We start from the raw sequence: 24,835 nt of genomic DNA on the forward strand, positions 1-24,835 counted from the left end.
CAGCAGCCAGAAGAGTGCGATGGACGAATGGATAACTGCTATTTCAGAATGCCAGGGAAAAAGCTCAGTCAGATTTGATGTGTTGATGTGGGCATAGTGGCTCTCACGCAACAGAATGCACAAATTGTCACACGGCGCCGCAGCTTTTTGGTCCCACTTATTTCTCTTCGGCATGTGCGTGGATTGCGTCTGTATACACAGAAATGTTCCGTTTGTTTGGTCACTGAAATGCCGTTCACGGTGCACAAACACGCACAGGCGCACACACACGCGCAAACACGAGCGAATTCCCAGTGCGGCCATGTAGACAGACAGCTATGGCTGCAGGCTCACTGTGTGTTCCTGTGTGTGTGCATGTGTGTGTTGTTTTTGGCTATTTGCTGATGATTGGTGCAGCCCCCTCCCAAAGCTGTCTCTCCTTCTCTGTTCTCAGTCCACATAACATGCTTATGTCTTTCTCTTCCTCTCTCTCTCTCTCTTGCTGTATTTCAGGCTGTGCCTTCCTCACCTACTGTGCCAGAGAGTCAGCCCTGAAAGCCCAGAATGCATTGCACGAGCAGAAGACCCTGCCAGGAGTAAGTCATACACAAGGAATGCCATGTCGACCCAGAAGCAAAAATCTTACATAAACACATCTCGGATTCTCTCACACACACACACAAACACAGATGCTCATTTTAACATATAATGCGTTATATTTATTTCAAATCAAAGGGGTCTCTCCGTCTTTGCCATGCTTGTCGTGCACTGTTCATCACTGGATGTACACCAGACACGAGCGTAGCCCTTCTTTCTCTTAAAGATCCCTCCTCTTCTTCTGCCCCACCCCCCCACACACTTTCACTGCCTCCCTCTCTCTTCACTTTGACAGTCACACACACACACACACACACAGACAAACCCATAGGGAGAAACCACACAGCATCACATCATAGGCATACTATTTATAGTCCTTCCTCCAGTTTGTGTAAATGAGTGTGTGTCTGTGCGTGTGCATGCACCCATGTGTGTGGGCAAGTGTGCGCGAGATAGACAGAGAGGGATGAAAAGCGGGTGGGCGGATGGATGTAGGCTCTTTCTACATTTACGTGCACGCTCTGCATTATGGCCCAGACTGGCAAACAACACAAGTGTGCATCACGAATGTATATCACGACAGTGCATCTTTACGACAGATGTTCACATGTTGTGGATGTTACGACTGAAACGCAGCTGGAAGCAACGTTTTGAATTCTCGCCTCCTATTCATGCGCGATGGGACGAGGAAGTTTTGACGCTGTCACAGGGAACACGTAGAGATTCAGTTGTTAGCAGTGCGCGTCTGTAAATCTGAGGGATTATGTGCAATGTGAGCATTTTCTTTAGTGTATACATGATTTTCTGATTACATATTTGTGTGTGTGTCTCTCTGTCATACATCTTGAGTAGTATGTGCATGCACCTGAACGCTTGTGCGTAAGCGTGCACGACACCCACGTGCACAGCAGCCCCGCATGCGTGCGTATGTGTGTGTTTGGAAGTTTTGATGCGTTTCTGTCAGGCCTGGCTCGGTTTGCTCTGTTCGTTTTTAATGACGCCTCCAGGGAAGCTGACAGTCGCCGTGTTGAGCGCACAGCCTTTGATGTGAGTGATTATGACATCACAGACGTGCAGTCGAGAAGAGCGGAGGAGTGGGGATCCGTGCTCTCAGTTTTTTTTTTTTTTTTTCACTTCCCAGTGGCATATTATTCAGAAAGAAAGAGAGAGGGAGAGACAGAGACACAGGGAGAGAGAGGAGGAGAGATTAAATATTTGGCCAAAACCAGAATGCGATTTTGTGTTCACACAAAGTGTGCTGCCGATTGATGTTTTTGCCTTTGTTGCTATTGTTTGACACGGACTGGAATATATGGGCACAAAAACAACATTTTTAAGGATTCTGTCTTTACATCTTTAAGGGAAGGAGACTGTATTCGGCTTTACATGCTGCAAAGTAATGCTTCAACAGCAAATAAATGTAATCAGTCACTTGCAATCAACATTGTTTTAGAAGGAAATGCTAATTAGCAATGCCTTTGCCAGCAGAGGACAGTCTCAGGTTTGCATTTGATCGATGGTGAGCGTTAAGTAAACAAAGGTAATGCCATAGGACAGACCTAGATGCTCAACAAACCCTGAAGCTGAGCATTCAGAGAGGCAGACCGGGAGACTGTCTTTTGTTGCTGGTGGAGGTAAAGCCAGCAAAACAGAATAAATGAGTTCATTAGAAACAGAGCGAGGACTTGGCCCTGGGAAAGGCAGTGGGACGTTTTATGGCGCACGATTACACCCTCTTTCCTCCGTTCCGTCTTGTTTTTTTTTCACTCACCTCCTTCTCTCTCTCCTTCCATCCTCTATCAATCCCCCACTCACAGGCCAACACAACCAAAACCCTGCAAATGAAATCCCTTTTTTCCCCCCGTTAAAGCCTCTTTCCCCTTCACTTCGTGTCCTGATGCGCTTTTTATCGTCAAAGTTGCTCCCCAACCCTTACATTTAAAAAGTTTTCTGCCGTCCCTTTTTTTTTTTTTTCCCCGCTGCCAGGTGAGCCGAGAGAAGAGGGGATTTGGCTTCCTAGTGGAAATGCCCTGTAAGCATGGCTGTAGGCTGTTGGTGTAGCTCAGACAAAGTACTAAGGGCTGCCTTGTGCGAATGTGTGTGCAAGTGTGTGAGTGCGTATGTGTGCGGTGTCAGGAGAGACTTTGGGTAAACAAGTGACAAGCAAAAATACTGATGTAAAAGTGACACTGACATTGAACTACTCGCGATAGATGACAAATTGCTTTCACGTTCCTTCCTCGTTCCATTATAGCACGAGAAAGTACAGGTACACAGGATTATGCTGATGGAGAATAAGTTTCTGCTAACAGAATTAAATCAACTCCACTGACAACTGACACAGAAACCAGTGTTGCTGTATTGTTTGAGGACATTCAGAATATTCAAGAGGTATTTGACTGTGAAACCAATGCAGTGAAAAGAGAGCTAAGTCAGTGGAGGAATCCCTGGAACCATTCGTGGATCAGTGAACGGTCACAGGGTCTGTAAGGCAACAAATGATCATTTCTGTCATTTTTTTGTTCATAAAGCAAAGTATGTATGCTCCACTCATGCTTCTTTGGCATCAAGTTCAATTCAGTATTTTTTTCGAACATAATCCAGATGCACAAAGTGTATTTTGCAGGCACAGTAAGTAAGCCAACACTGAAACTACTAGTTCAGATCTGTTTAACCTTTTCTGCTATAAGAAAATATAACCTGCACCACCAGCTTTCCTCGACTCTTCTGCTATAATATTTTGTATAGTGTCTTACAGTACCTTGTATATTACTGGTGAAGAGGTGTGTCAGTGTGGGTCAGAAGTCTTTGCAAGAGAGTTTCTCTTCATCCAAAGCACAAAATATTAATGATCAGCAGCACTTTAGACGTTTTCATACAACCGCTATAACTGACGCAATTACAGCTCTTTTAAAATGTGTTTATCAATGGAAATCTACATCAACAACTAACCGAACAACACAGTCCATATGATGCAAGTATATCACCAGTGAACGTATTTTCTTTCCTTATTTGAGGTACGGAGTCACTGAGTAGATAAATGGAGGTTTTTCTTTCTTTTGGGGATGGTGATGTGAGACAGACTTAAAATGGGGCGCGTCCCAAACGCCAGGCTCCGACTGCCATACTTGTGATCCTGCGCTCCAGTTTCAGACTCGTAGTACAGCAAGAGGCATTAAAAAGCTCCTCTATTGATTCTGGCAAAAGTCCTCACGAGTGGGAGGATGTGTTTTTGTGTGCGCACGTGTGTGTGCGGTTGTGTGTTTATGTGTGGGTCACAGGGTGGAGTTGCAGAGCTGGAGCTTGTGCAGCGTGTGCACAAACCACAGGGTACAAATACCCACCAGCAAATCCTCCCGCACACATATAAATACTAACACACACTAAAAAAAAAAATAAATAAAGTAAAATAAAAAAATGTTAAAAAAAAATAACAGATCTGGCATCCCCTCAAACACACCGTCAGATATACAGTAGAGGCCACAGCACTGCCATATGCCCCCCACACAGTGTGCAAAAGGAGCGTGCACTCCTGAACACCTCGTGCCGCGTTCCAAGTTAGAAAATAATGCATACAAATACACAGGTACAAAACACACCGCTGATACTCACAACACATGCACGCACACTCCAAACCCTTCTCTTGTAACTGCAACACAACACTCCTCGTAAACACTTCCATTCAACAACATGATACTCTGATACTCACAGAAAGAGAGAGAGAGAGAGAGGGAAAGAAATAGGGAGAAAGTAAAAGAGAGAGGCAGGGAGAGAGAGAGAGAGAGAAATACGGCGTCGATTGACTCTCACTGTAATAGTGAGCCAGATGAGAAAATATAGAACACTGTGAATCAATGCGTCATTTCAGAGCGCTTTCACACACACACACACACACACACACGCACGCACACAAGCACATAAACACACAGAGTTTTCAGCCCAGGGGCAAACAAACAACAGAAAAGACGGGAAAGCAAATGAATAGCAGGAGGGAGGAAAGAGGAAGGGGTGGATGAAGGCAGATTGGAGAGAGTGGGTGGATGGAGGGAGTGGGAGGAGAGGTATAGTCGAGGTGCCTCCATACCGACTGATTTGTGTCTGTTTCTTTTTTCATCCAACCCCCACCCCACCCCCACCCCCCTCTCCCTTCTCTCAGTTGAGATAATGCCAGGGCAAGAAATCTATGGCATTGATTGGCTCCTGCGACCCAGTTTCGTGGCAGCTTTTTCTCAATAAGTCGCCCTCATTGGTCGATAACTGCCAGGCTCCCCAGGTGAAGTGGGTGAAGAGGTGTTTGGATGGGGTGTGGTGAGGTGGGGTGGTGGGGAGGCGGGCGTTTGGCGGTGGTGCTCAGTTATGATTTGTTTCCCCTCAGTGTGCACGAGTACAGTAGTTCACTCATTCTTGTAGATTTAGATTAGTGGTGCAATGTGCAGGAGGCATAGCTGCACGTCCACATGAATAATGCCACAGACCCTGGAGCTAAAACGTCCCCTCCCTCTCCCCAAGCCATCACCTCATCAACTATCCTAATCACCCTTATCCAAAAGGAAACCGTTTGCCACATAACGTGCTCCACTTAATGAATACACAGTCATTGACAGAATGCTGGAGTGATGCACAAGCAAGTTTTAGCTAAAACGACTCTGGCACACAAAATCAATAGGCATATACGCGCCGTGAAAACACACAGATTTCTGTAAACTCGTAGACCTAATGAGCAACTTCTTTCGGTCATACGTGCTGAACAATGGAAAGAAAGAGCAGAATACATTGGCAGTAGTCTCGGTAACAAAGGAATTAACAGTATCCAGTGTCCAAACCAGAGCAAAGCTTTTAAGTGAGTATGCAGTATGCAGCCTGAATCTAGCAGGTCATAAGCCTGCAATAAAAATTCAAATGAGTCTCCCCAACAGACAGTAGAAAGGCAGAAAGACTTTCTGAATATAGTGTTTGTAATAAATTCTGAGTTAAACACAGATTCCCTTGTTTGTTGATAGACTCATCACAGTTCATTAATTTTGTGAGTTTTTTTCTTTTAACAACCTACAGAGCGCATAAGGTTTGTTGGATTACACACAGTATATGGCGTTCCCGTAGCTTTATGCACTTTCGGTCGGGGATGGTTTGTGGTTTGGAATGAGCCCCTCAGTTCCAGTTACGGAAAATCCTAAAGGACTATTGGGGAGGATTTAGTGGCACCTAGTGATACAAATGCAGGTCATAACCAACTGACCCTATGGCGGCCTCCAAAAAGCAAACAAACAAAAAAAGGCCTTCTCAAGAGTCCGTGTTTTGGTTTGTTTATTCCATGGCCTCCGTAAGATCTGCTCTGTATGTAGATATGAAGATCTCAATCTTAGCTAAAGAAAACTACAGCAGAATATATATACCAATAAAACCACATTTATGAATGCTATATTCAATTTCTGCAAATAAACCCTACACACGTGTCCTTTAGCATATAATAATACGAGTGTGGTTCAAACTTTTTCGCAGCAGTTTGGAAAAGTTCCCTTTTTTGTTTTTTCGACATGACACACCCCCATGCACAAAGCCAAAAAATACTTTTCTCAGTTTTGCGTGGAAGAATACAACTGGTCTGCACAGAACCATTGACCTCAACCTCATCGAACACCTTTGGGATAAACTGAAACGGTGACTGTCAGCCAGGTCTTATCGGCCAACATCAGTGGCCTTCCTCTTATGGCTGAGTGGGAGCAAATGCCTGCAGCCTGTTTCCAAACTCATGTGGAAAGCCTTCTTAAAAGAGCGGAGGCTGACAGAGCAGCAGATTAATGCCCATGGTTTGGGTTTGATTGATTAACTGATTGATTTGTGTCCTGAACTACACAGTGCCCGGTCCATATGGGCTTAAGCTGTCAGTACTGTATAATCCAATCCAACCAAAGTACTTGTCGGATGGTCAAACAGTATCTGAAAACCCTTCTACCACATCTTTCCAAGATAGAGGGAGGGAGGGGGGTCTAACGTTCAACATTTTCTGTAACTTTTCCAAACCACCAGCTCCATGATTCGTACTACTTAACGTCGAGTTTCTTTCCTGCATTCTTTTTTTCCGTTTTCATGCAACTTCTTCCTGTAAAGTATGCACTGTTTTGCACATTTGGACAAGTATTGCATCTGTCCCCTGCCAGTGAGGGTCTGTTTTTCATCCTACCTTAACACATGGTGGTTCAAATAGCTACAAACACTTCGGTTTCTAACATGGCTAAATATAAAAGTCGTATGAACTTTTTTTTTTTTTTCCATAATGTTCCTCACTTTCCAAAGACATGAGCCAATAAAAACAAACAAAAAAAAAAAGACAAGCAAAATGAAGTACAGATCCCCAAATTCAGAAAGAGGGCACTGGAAAATTTTGACTTTATATAACAGAAATGCTGGAATGAGATTTCCAACAGTCTTTGGTTGTCCATGTACTTTTGGCCAAATAGGACAGCTTTGGTTAAACCCCTTTAAGGAGTAAAGCATGAATGGTGCTGTAATTGTAACAAAGATCATTACAAGCCTACACACCATCTTTTGTCATATAAAGTCTGAATGCTCCCATTATCATTGGGCTCTAGGCCTGATGTTACAACCTCCCATTGCCAAGTGGAGTTTGAGCAGATTGTACAAATGAGAAAAATTCATCTGTCTCGAGGCAGTAGTTCACTATAGTCCAATAAGCCAACTAATTTCAGAAGTGGTGCATGCTACCCGCTGGGTCAATAGATTGATGATCCATATGTGAAATTACACACCTTTTTACAACTCAGCCATATTGCAGTGCATGCGGTGTCATAGCAGTAACCCACTTTTTGATGTTAATCTCATTTAAAAAAGGAGAGTTTGGGTATTGGCCAGGAGTCCCGAGTGTATCTATTCCAAAATCAGAGTTTAGCAAAATGCCCCATTACCACTCATCATTGCGACATGTGTTAACTCATTTCTGTTGCTGTATTAATCATTATTATAGTTTCAAATTACTCTTAGTTTCTGCTCCTCTTCTAAGCAAATTTACTACAGACTGTTTCTCATGGAAATGATGAGAGAAGGCCTCAGCCAGCAGCAGTTTTTAAAAGTGTGATAAGCTCTCTAAAGGAATGGATTGAACTGTCTGAGCAATTCAAAACACCTCTGGTAAGTGCCATTATTGGGTGATCCGAATGTTTTTATATTTGCACTAAGAGCGTGTCCCCACTTCAGAAATTTCAGAGGTGCCATGCTCTTTTCAGCATCTCAGTCTATTGCTGGCTCGAGCTATTGTCACAGTCTGAAATCAACTTGTCCTTTCCTCGAGTTTGTATTGATCTGCAAAAGCATAGCCATACAGCGCACCGATGAGTCTTCATCCTCAACAGTCTGCTCCACTGAGCATTTACAAGTGTTAATGTCACAACTGGCAGTTTAGGGCTCTTCCATGTACTCACCAGAATGGAAAGTGGTTTCAAAAAAAAAAAAAAAAAAAGTCATCCCAGGTGCATTTCATTCACTTTTAGAAAAAAGAAAAGTTTGACCAAAACCTCCCTGTGATGCCTTCATTGCTGTTTCAGTGCAGAAAAATCAACCATCCAGCTCTTGCACGATTAGAGTTGTTTCATAAACCCCCCCCACCCCAAAGCCGAACACTTTCTTACTGAAATACAGTCAGCGGCGTCTATGACTGTCGCTGGGGAGAGGACAGAAGCATGGGCTGCTGCAGCTGGAGCTATTCTTCAAAGAAAAGGAAAAAAAAAAAAAAGCTTTAATAGCATCCTAACCACTGTGCGCCTGGCTTCAGCCCTGGCCGTGCGTATAGTTCACAGATTTAAGTATCTCCATAAGCTGGTTGTGATAGTCATTCTGCCATTGTCATAGTTTTACCTCCTGCTGTTGCTGCTGTATTGAGTTCGCCTGACTCCAGCTGCTTTGAAATATCCTGCCAGTTCAGGGATTTTTATTTTTTTCCCCCCGAAAAACTTGTATGCCACACTGCTGTATCTATTTGTCTTTTTCAAGCTCTCGAGCCCGTACAAACATACAGTACAGTGTGTCTTTCCGCAACAGTAAGTGCAGTTTTGACTTGATATTTTTCATTGTAGCCCGTTCAGGTAATTTACCATGCACATTAAATGTTGAAGAACAGAGGAAAGATAACTGGAAACAATAAAATGCAATAAATCAGTCACACCTACAAGATAATTTATCTATTAAAGTGATGTTTTATTGATCGTAGGAGAATGTTACGGTCTGGACTGTATACCTTTCCTTTCTGTCGAGCATTAGCGCGGCTCGATTCGACTCTTCTACTGTCTGTGTGGGACAGAACAGATGCTCCGAAACAGCAGAGAACGTTTTCATTCAATGAGCTCATTTTTTCCTGAGGTTTTACGGGGCTCGTGCAGCTTTTACTGTACACCATGAAGCTCACCGCACTCTGCATCTCGCTCTATATTAGTTCTTCCTGTTAATCAGCGGTTTCCAGTTTTTCAAGTAGACCAACTGCTGTTATAAAATTAAAGATTACCGAACGTAGTTGTCGTCAAGCTTCGAGTCTCTTTAAGATATTTTATTTAAGCAATAAGCATTAGTTATCACTTGTTTTTCAAAATGGATTTATAGAATTTTGGAATAAAGCTGCTCAAGTGTTTAAAAATGCATGTTAAAGTTACTTTCTAGATGCAACATTGCTCCTTAAGAAGCAGTATTTTAAAGTGCTACTTTGCTATTGAGCCGATAGCAAATAAATTATTTCACAATGACTGCGGCAAAAAAAAAATCACAAGCCCAGTTTGAACAAGGGCTTTTATAATGAGAACAACTAAAAGAAAGATTACTGTGTCAGTTCAAAGCAAAGGGCAATTATCATGCAATGCTTGCATTGCTGTTGTCTCTGTCTTCTTTCATCATAACCCTGATGGCAGAAACTATTCAAGGAACGTATAACTGATTACAGAAGAGCTAACAATGCAGCAAAGTGGGAATATATGGAGAATGATTAGAAAACAGTAAGACAAAGCAGGTTACGGGTAGAAACAGAAGCCATTGATTTGTTACTGGCATTGACTACAATACTGAACGTTTTTAAAAGTAGGACCCAGTGGTGAGCTGCGCTGCAATATTAATGTTGTTTTTCTACTTATAAAAGTTCTTATAAAGCAGAAACTAACCCCACAGTTTGCACAAAGGGGCTGTACTCTTCTGTAAATACCATTCTCATGCTCAGTGGTAATGTGCAAAGAAAAAACAAAAGCCATTTTATTCTGTGACCTTCACCACCTCACCTTCACTGTAGCCGTTGGAATATATAATATAGCAATTTCAATTTCTTCGTTTGGCCCGTATCATCCGATATGTACGACAGAGTGAGAAGTGGCACTCGGAAATCTTATTCCCGACCCCGCTGAAGCAGCTGGTGAGCTGGTGGCCGGCAGATGTGATAATGACACAACGCACCAGCTGAGGCGGGATAGCGGGCCACGACTCAGGCAGCTTTTAATAATTGATGGCAGCCAAGGCCCCGGATTGGCCAGTAATTGCATTACAGGTCACTTCTCAATAGCAATTTGTGAAAGTTGTGGTGATGTGTGCCGGGTGGCGATCAATAGGCACTGTCCAGAGATGCGGCCCCTCCTCTCATGCTTTCTAGCTTTCTGTCTTTTCTGTTTCTATGAAGGCAAGATGTCTGGTGGAAATATTTTCTCTCAGTGCTCTGTACAGCAGCACAGTAGGGATTCTTTCACTCTGCATCAAAATACCGGCCAGCCTGGTCACCGCAAACACCTGTTAAAGCATTAACCCATTTAAACTATGTATTGTATATTTTCTAAGTGGTAGTTTTCTGCTAGTTTAATAAACAGACACTGTTGCTGTTTTATTTTATCTCAGTCTGACAGTATGCCTGATAAAGCCGTTTCCTATTTGGTAGGCAGAGAATCTTTGGGTGGATGCTGAGGTAGATGCTGAGTCTTGTGCTGAGACATTAACAGCGCTACAGTATACGCTTTGTTTTTGGCGTCACATTTTCAGTACAGCAAAGAAGACATAAGAAATGCTTTCGATGTTTCTTTTTAAAATGCTAAAATGCAGTAGCGTCTCAGAAACTGTAACAGTTAAGCACTCAAATGCTTTCAATAAGAAAAAAACTAATTTAAAAAAAAAAAGCAATACAGACATCTGTAATACAGCCATGTGACAGCAGCTTTCAGGTGAGCACTCTGGCAGCAAAAGAGTGAGCAGCACACTGGTGGCTTAAGTACAGCATTATAATTAATCCATGATGTTGGGTGTATTTTGTAAGTGGTGCATCAGGCTCAGGTTGGCTGCCTGATCTAGCCTGGACTTTTTTTTTGGAGTGTTTTGGAGCTCAACCCGCACAACGGACATCTCTGACCCTGTTTTGATTTTGACCACTTTTTTTTTTGTTCTGCCTCTTTGCGAGTGCAGCAACTTTATGCGAGCACAATAATCACCGGAGTGCCCCGTTAAAATAGAAATATCTGGCGTACGTGGCTGAAACACAAATGAGTGAGAGGCAGCCTCGGGTTCACGAGGTTAGAAAAGCACAAGAGCTCAAATTCGGCCTCATCACAATGCACAGAGTGCTTTATTTTCTAACTGTAGTGCAGGCTGTGAGCCCGGTGCCACCTCTGGCTCTCCGGCACCGCTCATTATTATGGAAGTTATTTACTGTTCTAGCCTTTCTTTTTTTTTTTCTCTTTTTTTTTTTTTTTGCTCCCATTGTTGATGTCTCACCCGCTTTGACATGTAAACTATCACTGTGTCATTTCGCCGCATCTGGTGTTCATTCTTTTTCTCTCTCTGTATCTGTCTCTCTCTATCTGTCTCGCCCTCTCTCTTCCTCCTCCTGCTCCCTCTGCTGTGGCTTCTAGAGGAGAGAAGAGTGGAGGAGACAGTAGATTTTGCATGCTCTAAATACAGCCTCTACGTGTGCGGGGTGCTGTCATCAAAGGAGAGAAGGGACAGGGGATGGTTCAGTTCTTTTGTGATAGTGTGCATTTGTGTGTACGCGTGCAACTGTTTGCGTATGTGACTAAGAGTGCATTAATTCTAGCAAACATCAAAGACACTCCCTCATCCATCTCTCTCTCTCTCTCTCTCTCTTTCCTCGCCTTCTCCCTCCTTCCCTCCCTCTGTCACTCTCTCTAATGCTCATTTTAGCATCATTTTGTCCGCATCGCCTTTTTTTGTTGTTGTTGTTGTTGTTTTGTTTTTGTCGTTATAGTCTGCCTTTGCTTTGCCTGTCTGTTTTGGTGTGTCTCACCTCTCTTGCATGTGCTTGGCGGGGTGTGACAGCATTGAGAAGTCACCAAAGAGGTAAATGATGATAGGCCATCCATCATGCTTTATGGACTCTGTATGGTGCTGCCGTGGAGAGTGGCTGCACTGTGCAGTAACTCAGAACACTCTGTCCCTCCATATAACCTGGCAGGGGCTCTGCTGCTTGCCTCGCCTCTGCTGGGTGAGTGTTTATGTGTGTGAGACACAGGAAGAGCGTCGGTCTGACTCACCCACTTAAGTGTTTCTCTGTGTGTGTTTGTGATTCAGTGTGTGTGGATGAGTGAGGAGGGAAACAGAAAGAGTGTTTGTCCACACTGCCAGACTATGGGCAATGAGCTTTCATTATGGCCTGATATGCCACTGCTGGGAGCATCAACTCTGACCAGAAGACACAACATGTTCTGTGTGTGTGTGTGTGTGTGTGTGTGTGTGAGTGTGTGTGTGTGTGTGTGTGTGTGCAGTCGAGAGACACACAGAGAGACTTAGAAGAAAGAAAGAGGTAGTGAGGAAGAGACAGAGGAAAGACTGAGTGGTTCTGAGCACTGTGTATGCAACCCTTGACCCATTTTCTACATCTTGCTGTATGTCTTCTCTTTTTTTCCCTCTTATAGGCCTATTATTATAAGAAAGTAGTGCCAGAGCTTTCTTAACATGTAGGTTAAGACATTTTATAGGTCTTTGTCAGTGTAATACATATATGTAGTGCGTGTTGGAAGCGTTGTAAACCTTTTTCACAGCAGACATTGCAACGGGTCAAAAGAATAAGTGTACTTAATCCTCTGTATCCTAAAACCCAGTGTGATTTTTTAAGAAATCAGCAAAACAACACCTTTATTAAAGCCAAAAGCTACAAAAACAGACATAATAAGCAGGCTTTCAGCGTTCCAAAAGTCCTTGAATTACTCGTCTATTACATGCCGTTTCAACGGATATCAAGAAATTTCATCAAAATCACTTTTTTTCTACCTGTTTTATTTAGAAATTCCAGATGCTGTAAAAAACTAAAAATTCTGAGACTTTTTAGCCGAACTGCAGGCCGTGTTTATACAGAACAGACAGGAGACAAGTGTTGAAAGATGTGGAAACAAATTCAAAATGTAAATACCTGCAGGCCCACGGAAAAATGTTGTACATGCTGATTCCATTGTTTTTTTCTGTTTTTCTTTCTCTTTTTTTTATGATTCATGGCAATATAACTTTGTTATCCTGCACAAGAGCCATTTCTGAGTTCTCTCTATTACTAGCCATGGTTGTGTTGTTTCCACAGAGCTGCAGGACTTCATATTGCAGAGCTGAGTAAAAACTGTGAGAGCAGCATAAAAACACCCAGAAATTGCTTGGGGTTCAGAGGGTTAATAACATTAATAATGGCTGCTTTCCACTCAGAGGAGGTTTGAATATTGTGTGTGCCGCTCACTGGAATAGTCTAGTAGGAAAATAAACAGACCTGAGTCATTGGTAGTGTTTATGTTATCAGTTACACCCGTGCTTTTCTTATGACAAGTCAAAATGTCTGTTTTGAAAAGCAGCTGTCGGTCGCTGTGATCATTCCTCGTCTACATACTAGGAGGTGGTCAGAAATCCCAGCGCAGCATGTGCCTTGCTTTTGGGGTCACATATGAGTACAATTTTGATACAGCAGAGAAGACAAAAGAAATGCTAATACTGGGTGGCTTATTTTGAAAAATGTTCAAATTCAACAGTGTCTAACTGACTCTAACAGTTAAGCACTTAGATACTTTCATACAAAAAAAAATTTCAAAAAATAAGTAACGCAGATATCAGTAATGCTACATTATAAGCTCTGACATATATCCTCACAAATATAGAATAAAAAAATCATCATGCAGTTTCTAAGGACACAGCTGACACCCTGTTGGAATAAACCTAATTGGTATTGGCCCGTACAGTGTGAACAATGAAGTCGCAGGTTCAGGCCATGCAGGAAAACCAATTACACCGTGAAGTGTGAGTTAACACAGGCTAAAAGTTGTCCAGTGTCTGCCCAGATTTCAAGGCTAATCCCACTAGCATGCGATAGCTGATAGACAATGACTGGTGCACTGCCAAACTCTTCTGAGTGAAAGTCTTGATTTTTTTTTTTTTTTCCAGGAGTACAAGAACATAGACATAAATAGACTTCTGACAGTAAGTGTTTGGTTCACAGGGGGAACAGAATGTCCCATACAGAACAGTTCAGAACAAATACGCAGAGTGTCACTGAACCTGAAGTGATTCTTTCCTCCTTCTTTGTAAAAGTCTGTTCAGAATTTGCACAAAACTGATGTTGGAGGTAACTGGATTTTTCAAGTCAGTGCAAATTGGTGAGATGTGAATTTAGGACAATGTCTACATGTGTGCTGAACATGTTTAAATTTTAGTGAAAACTTTCTGATCCTGCAGCTTTATCTGTGTCATACAACGACGAAAATGAAAATAAGGATTTTTCAAAAAATCATACTATCTGGTTCCATTATAGGTTTGTTGCAAGAATACAACAGCTGCAACAATCCTACACACAACTACAGGTCGAGGAGTGTACTTGGCTTCAGAATGCTTTATAATAGCTTCAGAGGATTGTGGATTTTGCCACTTGTTTTTATACATTGTGCAGTAGCATTAGGGAGGGACAAAAAAAAATGTCAGTACACGTTTGGCATGTGAGTATTGTGTTACAGCAGACTTGAAAAATTCTGACCCCTTTTACAAAGCACGCCAACATCATTTACAACAGCAGCAACTGTACCAGCTGGCTTACAACCATCTAAAATCTCCACATCCTCACTGCACTACAGCCTCTCCTGCATCCTTTTCCCTTTCTATCCGTCGCTCCTCTCTCCATCCTCCTCTTCAATAACCCCCTCCTCCTGGTGAGCCCTTTCACACTTTTCTTTTGTCACCTTTCCACATGGAAGAACAATTGTTCAGAGTTCTCTCTCTTTCTCATTCTCTCTCTCTCTGCCCTCCTCTCCCACACTTCCTCTCCTCTCTAGTCTTAGATCCAGAGGGAATCACACTGTCTGAACCAAATGTGCCACAAACTTGTCAGATGATGTTTGTTTTCCACCCCATTCCCGTACCTCTTTTTCAGCACGCCTGTGTGTTTTAACGCTGTCTACATATTTGACAAAGTGCTGTGACATGCAGTGCACTTGCACGTCAACAGACTAAAAATTTGCAGCGTCATTAATGAAATAGGAATCTGCAGTTGGGGGGGAGGAGGGGGGGAGAGAAAGAGCGGAGGCCAGACTGACTCACAAGGTTTGTGTGATAATAAGGTTTGTATGTTGAGACAGCTTGTTAGCATGTATGTGAAGAGTAAGTAAACAACCTTTCCGCTGAGGCTCCCTAGAAACTTTGAGTAAAGGATATTTTGCTGAACACCAGTGGTGTTTAAAAAATGGAGCAGCTGTGTTCTTGCCACCAAAAAAAAAAAAAGAGACTCTCTCTTCTCAAGAAAATGTGGCACAAATGCTATAGCTCCATTTCCCTGAGGACATTATTGGCCTGCTGAACAACTAGTCCTTATTAGAGACTGCCTTAAGGACAGATTGGAGATGTCACTTAGATTAGTAAGTGTCACTTAGGCTCACTTCCAGATTTGATGGAAGTCAGAGGAGTTGAATTTGCAAGAGCCAAACTAGAAATGACTGGAGGACCAGCATCTGATATTCTGCACCCTCAATCAAGCTATTTAGCACATTCAGGTTCAGATTATGAGGATTATTTCCTAATTTCAACAATCTATTTGCTTTGATGAAACAAATATATAAAAATCAGTCCTGGAAGTGCAGGGAATTCGTCCTTCCAAAGGCTCCTATCTGTATTTTCAAACAACTGATCAAGGGCTGCCTTGGTGCCTCACAGCAAAAGGTTCAGTGTTTGAATCTGTTGACTGGGGCCTTTCTGTGTGGAGTTTTACTGCCCATACCTGTGTGGGTTTTCTCCGGCTTCTGTATTGTAATTGGTGATTGCTGGCTGCCTCTTTGTTCGGGATGGGAAGCGAAATCCAGTATTAAAAACAGGCCCCAGAGCGAAATGATCAAATACTGGAGGATCAATAAGCTCCGACATTATCGGTTCTGCTATTGGTACTGGAGACATTAAGAAAATAGATTTCCTATTTATGATTGCTACATAAATGTTATCTCGAGTCAATACTGACTATGTTCTTTGCCACAAGAGCAACAAGTCTTTCGCATGTCAGAGCGGAAACCGATGAAGCCGATGAGTCTGTCGAAACATCCAGAGAAAATTCATTACGCACAAGTGGAGAAATGCACAGTTTGACTGCCTGCCTTGTAGTTCATCTCTCACTGCTCCAGGTATGTTATGTATAAGTCTCCTGGAGCCCTCACACAGGGGTAACTAAATTATTTAAACATTGGGTTAATGATTAAAAGTAACCATAGGCCAGCTGATTGTTTAGCTGTGTAAATTCATCTGAACTGTCTTTCAGAAATTCTATCGGAGCACTGATAGAGGGGGGATTCGTAATTTGGGGAGCGCAGACAAACTGTTGTCCTCCTGTGTTTTCACTCTTTCTCTAACTGAATATTGCTGTTAGCAGTGGTCGAAGAAGTACTCTGTTTTCTAAAGGAAGACTATGAATAGTGTTTAGCAAGAAGACTGTCAAAGAATAAGGTCTGCATTCCATTATTGTATTTGAAAGTGGTACGTGTAGGCAACAAGTAAAGAAAATACAAATTTAAAAAAATAAAGCAATGCTAGCCAATGAAACGAGTAAAAAAAAATTACCAATAAGACGACCATAAAAGTATTGTATCTCCAAGATTGGTCGTACCGTTCTTACTGACACCCATCACTACTGTTTGTGTTGGCTCTGTGATGAACTAGCAACCTGTCCAGAGTGTCTATCTTTCAGCTGGGATAGATTCACGCAAGCTTCTGCAGGGTAAAGCAGGTATAGCTAATGGATAGTCAATCATTAATGATGGTGTGGTACAGTCACGCAGCGCCATCGTCTTACAGCAACAAGGCTCCCACAGTCCAGAATATTGCATAATCAGTTAACTGGTGGTTGTAAATTAGTCATATGTGTGACTGTGCACAACCGTCTGTCTCTTTTTGTTAGCTCTGCAATGAATTGGCAACCTGTCCAGGGTGTACCCCACGTCTCACCCATTGTCAGTTAGCATAGGTTCCTATCCCAACCTACTTCTTGCACCCCCTCCCCGACCCCCCTACAGGATAAAGCAGGTATGGCTGATGGATGGATAGATTACAAATGGTGGACAGCGGATAAAAAGAGAGAAAGAAGAGCAGGGCGAAAGAAATAGGCAAGAAGGACAGCAAAGGCTAAGTCTGCCAAGAAGCATTGTAACTTACCTCTGGCAATCCCACATTGTAAGTACACCTCTAAAACTCATCCCAAACTTTGGCAAGACGTGGCACCTGCACCCGCATCCTTTATGAATGTCACACCCCGTGAGAGGAAAATGATTACGTTGCAAAGAAGACAGGGGGCGGAACAGGAGGGGGTGGGAGGAAGAGAGAGAAGAAAAATCACTTTGATGGATTATGCTTCTCATGGGACAACCTTGTAACGTTTTTGGACAGGAGTCTAACTCGCCCAGATTCTCTTTTACAGCGGTGATTCTCTTTTTTCTTCCATCTCCTTTTGTCATCCCAGACGTGCACTGGCTGTGACAACTGTGCCAGCGGTGATACCTAATGATACCGCTTGCAGGAACTAATTACTACCAGTGATTAAGAGAGGAGACGTGGCTTCTACCACACATGCTGTCTTTGCGTGGGGGAGCTTTTTAATTGCCTTTGCCAAATAAATGATGGCCAAAGATGCATGGACCCGGGCTTCTTAATGGAGTCTTAGTGCTCTGTGGCAAAGAGCAAATATTTCAGGGCCCTTGGCACTCCCTGCACACAGATGGTGCCGCCTGTTCACAACCAGCGCCTGTTGTTGATCAGTGCGTTAAGGGCACCTGTGAAATTAAACAGACAAATGAATTCCCCACCGGCTGCAAAACAGAATATTAGCATTGCATGAAAGATGGCTAAACTGATGCATGCATTAACTGCTTTTAATGCCAAAGGGCAGCGCATTTTAATGTAGTTAGTCAGAGGTTTGGGTCCTGTAAAGTTACTAAAGGAAGCAAAGATAAGCCTGTAGAAGAGTGTAATCTCAGCTGGATGTTGGAGATGTGGTGCTTGCGCATATTTGTTAGCCCTTAAGCGCATCTAGACCTAATTAACAATCATGTTCCACAGCAAGGTTGTCTTTGGCAAGGATCCAGCCCAACCAATAATTCATTTACAGAACAGTAACACATCTTCACGGGTAGTAAAGGACTTAAAAGTTTGACATGGCTCTTGCAGGAGCGCGTACTGGTAAGCTTCCTAGTGAATTTTTTTTCTCCTTTAATGGCTTCTGTGAACAGCTTTCTTAGCGCACTAATAATTAAAGTATCTGCTTTTTCATCTCAGTATGTTTTTGAATTCTGAGCTCTCAGACTCCGGTTTAATTTGTTATTGCTTTTGGTGACATATTTAGTTGTGAGGTGACTGCATTTCCCAGAGTCCCCTTTGAAATTGTGTTATCAGTACTCTGACTGGACTGACAGCAGCTCCCTTAATCCCAAACACGCTAGCATGAAATGAACTACTGACACTAGTGAGGCAAACACAAAGGCAGATTTTAGGATGAGGTCTAGGCGTAGAAAGTAACATCTACACTGGATTAACACATCAAACATGATGACATGATAACTATTTCACTGCTGCAGAAATGCCTCAAAAACCAACAACATCACATTAACTAAAGGTATCTGGTGCTTGGTAAAGTTGCCGGTGGACCTACTGTACTTCAGCACTTAGTGAAACATCTAAATAGCTGCATCTCAATCCAGGCACTCGTCCAAAAAAATAATATAAGTCATTGTGAGATAATAAATGACAGTCCAGTCAGTCCAAGAGGAAAAAAAAATCTGCATCGCTCACCATCGCAGAGGTTGTTTTTTCATCTTGGAAAGGCACAACATTGATGTTAACTCTTCCCTAAACTCAAAGACAGCTGCTTTTACTTTAAAAGCCCTTCTGAGCAAGTATTTTTCTCTGTACTCCACATAGTGTTCTGTTTTTCATCCACAGACTGCTTCTGCTCATACCAACTACACAGTCCTACTTGTATTTGTGCCATTACTTAAAGTACACCAGAGAATTTGACCAGGAAGCAGCTACCCACTCAGGACTGGCTGGTGTAAAAGTCTCTCAGTTAGTAGTAATCTGCTGTGCATTTCTGCATCTCTCTGCATCGCATAAACCGTCTATTTGAGTTACATGGATTCATTCACAGAGATATTTTCTTCATGTCTGCCTCTGCTTGAATATGCCTTGTAGGCAAATGTAAAAAGGGAACTGCTGATGGCAGGGAGTGGGATGTTTTCTTAATTGAATATCCTCTACTTAGTCCCTATAATCAGTCACATCTGGTAGATCAGCATCTGAGCATTATGCTGCTTTGTGCTTTTCACATTTTATTCCTGTATCTGAAATGGTCTTTGGAGTTTCTAGCAGAACTTTGATATACAATTCCTTTTGTTGCGAGCTGTGTGCAGGCAGTGGCACTGGTGAATCAATAGTAATTTAACAGTGAGTTATAGCTGGATATGTGCATATACTGGACAGTGTGAGCACACTATGATTCTGGTGTGTTTACTCAATGAGTGCTGAGTCAACAATAATGACACAGCATTTCTTTTCTTTCTTGTCCACCCCCTCGCTGTCTCTCTCCCTCCCTCTTTGGGATTTCTGTGTTATTTTTCTTCTCTTGATCTCATTACATCAAGACTTAAGGGCTGTATTCATTAAAGTTTAAAAGTACAATGCACTCCAAAGTCACTTGCAGTGAATAACGCAGACCCGTTAGTCTGTCTCAGGCTGCTCGCTCCCTCCATCTCCACTGTCTTCGCTACTTCATGTCTTTTTGTTTTCCTGTGCCATGCTGTGGAAGTGCGAGTTGCTTTCATTTGCTCTGCTTCGCTTTCGCAAATGAGGCCGAGAAAATCTGCCGACACTCATAGGAGCCCAGATGTTGAGACTGGCAGTTGACTCTTGACGACAATGCGCCTGTTCTTTAATTAAACTTTCGCAAAGTTGTTTTCATTTCCCTCTGTGTAAGCTGTACTGACAATGTCTTTTTATATGTGGGAGTAAATGTTTTGGCTCTTTGTTGTTTCGTGTTTTTTTTTCTACCTTGGGTCTTAGCAAAAAATCGTTCTACCCCTTAAATGACAGAACTTGACTCATCAACAGTGGTGGATTTTAGAAGACAAACTTACATAACATGGCCCTGGGATTGAAAAGATGGTAAATAAATCTCTTTAAATGGAGGCTGACAGAGAATCAGACTGTGTGCGGTCATAACCAGTGATGTAGCTGAGTGTGACAATTTCCTCTGTTGTCTTGCAAGGCCTGAACTTTGCCATTTTGGCCTTTTGTTCAGATTCTCTGAGAACTATATTACAATGTAAAGTTTATATTTTAAAAGGAAACTATATTATACTTATATGACTAAGAATTTTCTCTAAAATAATTTTCTAAATCTAAAAACATACCTACTTCCTTACATCACTGTTCTTCCACTCCATAGGTCATAACTGTCTCAGGCAAAGGCATGTCTTAATGAGTATTAACAAACGCCTGGCAACTGATGCTCACCTAATTAAATCATTAGACTATTTGACCTATATGATTTTTGTTTGTTTCTCCTCCAATTCTTCTTCAGGAACAGTTGTGTCCAATTATGTGGCATCAACTGTCAGCGTTCGCAGAACAGATAGACACACGTGTATCTAGTTATTAATCATTAAACGTCATCTTTGTGCAACACAAAATGCGTGCGGTGATGAATTATTGATGTGATCCTGGAGATAACAGTTGCGCTCTAATTGCATGTCATCATTACCAGGTTGAAACCAGTCTCCATGTCCCCTTAATGTGACTACACATTCATAATTGTGCTGTTATTAGCCTAGTTTATTATTCACAACACTAAAGCCCACTAATTGGCATGGGTCCACAGCAGGTTGTCACTCATTTTCAATATTAAAGATATGTTTTAACTTCATATTTTCATGTTTTTGTTTTTTTTTCTTTCTTTTCATTTATGACATGGCTGTGGTCTTGCTTGGTGCCATGGGGGCAGAATGCTTAAAATTCTTTTGGAGGTAATGGCATTTGAATCATGAACACGAAAGTTGTCCTACATTGTGATGTCTACTCTGATGGATGGTCTGTTGCTTGATGTAGTGCTTCAGACCATGACAAAGTTATCTTGAAAAGAACCTGTAGCAGTTTTATTAATTTTGTCTGTGGATGCTGTGGTTTCTCACTGGAGCATGAGTGTAGCTGATGTGGGCCATGCTAACATCTTTGGGCCGAGGCCATGAATTACTTTAAGCGGTAATATAATTTAAAGAGGCGAGTCATATGTTAAAAAATTGCTCCCCGTACAGTTGTCAAAAACAGTGAAATTAATTACAGCAAGTAGAACTGTTTTCTTTTTTACCAGGCTCTATGCATGTTTCTTGATGTGGGGGTCGATGGGGATTGATTCACTTTTGGAGCCAGCCTCAAGTGGCCATGTGCAGAACTGCAGTTTTTAATATTTCCACTTTGGCTCTGGAGGTTTGCGCTTGACGGGGATATGTTTCTACTTAGCAGAAAAGAAGCAATTGTTACCCTGGTTTTGCACATCCTGGCCACTAGAACTACTTCTTCTATCTGTGTGATGTAGCAAGACCAAAGAACAACTACCACATGTGTTGTTTCAGAAGGTCCTCTAAAACAACATACACCAGTCAGTCACAATGGTAAAACCACCTGCTTCTATGTCCACTTTATGCTGCTAACACAGTTCAGTCATTGGCAGCAGATACTTTGCGTTCTGTGGGTTGCGGGGTGAGGCCTCTGTGGATTAATCTTGTTCCTGGGAGTTTGGAGGATTGGTCTTTGTCTTGTTTCATGAGCTGTTCCTGAGCAATTTTTTGACACGTGATGGGGCACATTGTCCTGCTGGTGTTGGGAAGTGGTGTTGCTATATGGACTTATTGGGTCTGCAACACTGGACACAAGGTTTCCGAACAGAACATGACACTGTAATGAGATGTTCATTGTCGTTCACTTCAGCTATCAGGGGTTTTATTGTTGTGACTGATTGGTGTATATTGCAGCTGTAGTTACTACAACAAGGGCAACGCCAGAAGTTTGGTGATGTTACTGTACAACAACAAAGTTCATATAGGGAGGAGGTTGGGGTGACTGGATGGGCCAACAAAACATCATTAAACATGCTAGACTGCTGTTTGTTTCCTGTCTAAAACTATCAGTCAACATTTCTTTTAAAACAACACCAGGATCAAACCTAAAGCTTAACCATGTGTTTATTACAGTCACTGTGGCAACAAAGCTCCTCTTGTGTTAACAAAGTATTAATTCCACAAACCATCACAGACCATGATGTTTGCCTATCCTTGAAGTAACTTTTTAAAAAAAATCAAACCATGATCATTCCCAAAACCTAGTCAACTAAATTTCAAGGCCTAAACCGAGCCAAACCTGAACAATCAGTGATTTGTAACTGTTTTCTAGGCACAAACAAACAATGTCATCCTCTTAAAAAAGACAGATCAGAAAACTCGCACAACATTCATTACTGAACAAGGCTGGTGTGTGGTACAGGATTTAAATGACACAGTGCTTCATAGTGCAACTGCGATGCACTTTAGAGTAAACTCATCAACCTCTGTAGGCCTTTAGATTGTACTCGTGTTCTCTTGTCACTCGCTGTTGCAAATGAGAATGCAGATACATTATTCCAAACCACCATTTTCACTACTTTGGTTTCTCTGGCTCTGGCACTCCACCGTCTCATGGGAGCCACTTTGCTATTATTTTCATATATTATAGTAATCCCATTCCCCTCGCTCTTCACCAGTCTTTAATCAGTCTTTTAAGTCCTTTTTTCTCCATCAGAACTCACTTGTTTTTTTGTTGTTTTTTTTTTTTTTCCTACTGAAGATGTCCTCATCTTCTCCACGGCTCTCTTACCTCACTCCGAAACCCCTCCAGCTCTTCCCTCTATCTACATCTCTCTCTCTCTCTCTCTCTCTCTCTCTCTCTAGCTTACTAACCACCCATCCTTCCACCCTCCCCTCCATATCTCCCCACCTTTCCCCTCACCATCCCCACCTCCTCCTCGCTCACACTCCATCACCAGCTTCTTATCGGCCTCTCTCTCTGCATTTGCATCACCCTCACTTTTCCCTCTCCCTTCTCTAACTCTTTGCCAACATGAACTCACTTTCTCCCCCCCTCCCCTCCCCCCCCCCTCTCTCTCTGCACTCTTTGTCGGTCTCTCTCTCCCTCGCTGCGTCCCTCTGAGGCATGTTTAATTAAGCGTAGGGCTATGTGTCAGAGAGAGAGGGAGAGAACTAATGCTATCTGGAGCACCAGGCTAGACGAGGCAGGGTTTCCTCCTCTTCTCCTCCTATTTTGTCTTCTCCTCCTCCCCCTCTCTCTTTGGCCTGGGCCAACCGTAATTACCCTGCTCATTAGCAGAGGGAAGAGGTAGGGGGGAGAGGGGGAGCCAACAGGGGAGTGAAGGAGGACAGGAAGAGAGGAACAAAGGAGCAGGGGAGGACAGGTGAGAAGGTAGGTGCAACACCTAAGATTGTCCTTTAGGGCATTGTGCAAGTAGGAATAGACGACCTGGGTATTGTCAGTGAAGTCAGAGGATACTAATTCTTTAGACTATTTAATTAGATTGGAAAGGAGCATTACTCTGCAAGAGGAAAAAGAAATATATATATATATTTTTTTTTTTAAATGAGTAGTTTTTATACAACATAAATATACTTTTGTACGTGTTTCTGTGCATGGTTGCCCCCCCAGTGTGTCACATGTTCTTTTGAAGCTTTGGCTGTGTGCATCCTCTGAAGTTAACGGTACATGCCTGCAAGATACAATTAGGCACACAACCAGTGAGGGTGGTGTAAATTAATCCAATAACCTGCCTGAGCGTTGCCATGTTTAGTTACGTTAACACGGTGCGAAACAGACAGCCCGAATTCCTGATGTCACATCTGTGCTGGCTCCTGTTGCACTTGCTTCTGTAAATCAATAGTCTCTCATTTAGCATTTCTTTCATCAGCCTATCCACTTTGAAATTGGCAGGATGGCATCCGCCGTAGCATTTGCAATCGCAAATTGAACCCCGTGTGATCTTAATAAAGTTAAACAACAATGAAGTTGTTAGCATGCGAAAAAAAAAACTACAGCTCCCAGAATTGGCCAGCGTGGCAGCCAGGACATTTCAAAACTGTAACTGTTTCCTTCTGTATTCAGGATATCACTCTTCTAGCTGTGGTCTATGCTGTCTAATTAACATCTACACAAAGTCTGTCCTGCTTTAATCTTTCAGATATTCTCAAAGCTGCTTGCAGACACATAGAAATTGTTAAAACTGAGCATGCTTATAAGAACAGAGAATTCAGCACTGTTGTTGGAGATGTACAGGGAAGTAGAAAAACTTCCATAACTTATTATGCTAAATTTTCACACGCCTTGCCAAAGCCTACATGTGTTACAGAGCAGTCCTGGCTGGTGTCAGGTGTGTTGATGCACAGACCTTACAAGCTCACTCTCCTATTTGTCCAGGCAAGGTTCCAAGAGAGCAGGTTCATCTGGCCCACATGTTGGGAGCTCTTTGGCTGCTTGGCCTCCAGTGTGCAGATTGGCTCGGATTACAGGATTACTTTTTTTTCCCCCTTTACTTTTAGCAAAAATATCAAGGGCTGAAAAATTTGATGCTTCGGATGCGTTGTTTGAACATATCTTCAGATAGGAAATCTCAAAATTTCCCCCTCCATCACGTCTTTTGAGTTTACATGCTCCTTTGATTCATTTTCATTCGTCATTGAGGGATGATGACAGA

General features: G+C 42.4%; 1 protein-coding gene across 8 annotated transcripts in view; it reads left to right on the forward strand.

Annotated features, from left to right (window-relative positions):
• Positions 1-24,835, forward strand: part of celf4 (CUGBP, Elav-like family member 4) — an 82,261-nt gene that overhangs the window by 21,027 nt on the left and 36,399 nt on the right. For all 8 annotated transcript variants that reach the window (XM_008280493.1, XM_008280494.1, XM_008280496.1 and 5 more), the window contains exon 2: positions 493-575. In XM_008280493.1, the coding sequence (XP_008278715.1) occupies positions 493-575 (83 nt within the window). The remainder of the gene's footprint in view (positions 1-492; positions 576-24,835) is intronic.

The sequence above is a fragment of the Stegastes partitus genome, unplaced genomic scaffold (assembly GCF_000690725.1).
Source record: "Stegastes partitus isolate 25-593 unplaced genomic scaffold, Stegastes_partitus-1.0.2 Scaffold197, whole genome shotgun sequence".
Classification (NCBI taxonomy): domain Eukaryota; kingdom Metazoa; phylum Chordata; class Actinopteri; family Pomacentridae; genus Stegastes; species Stegastes partitus.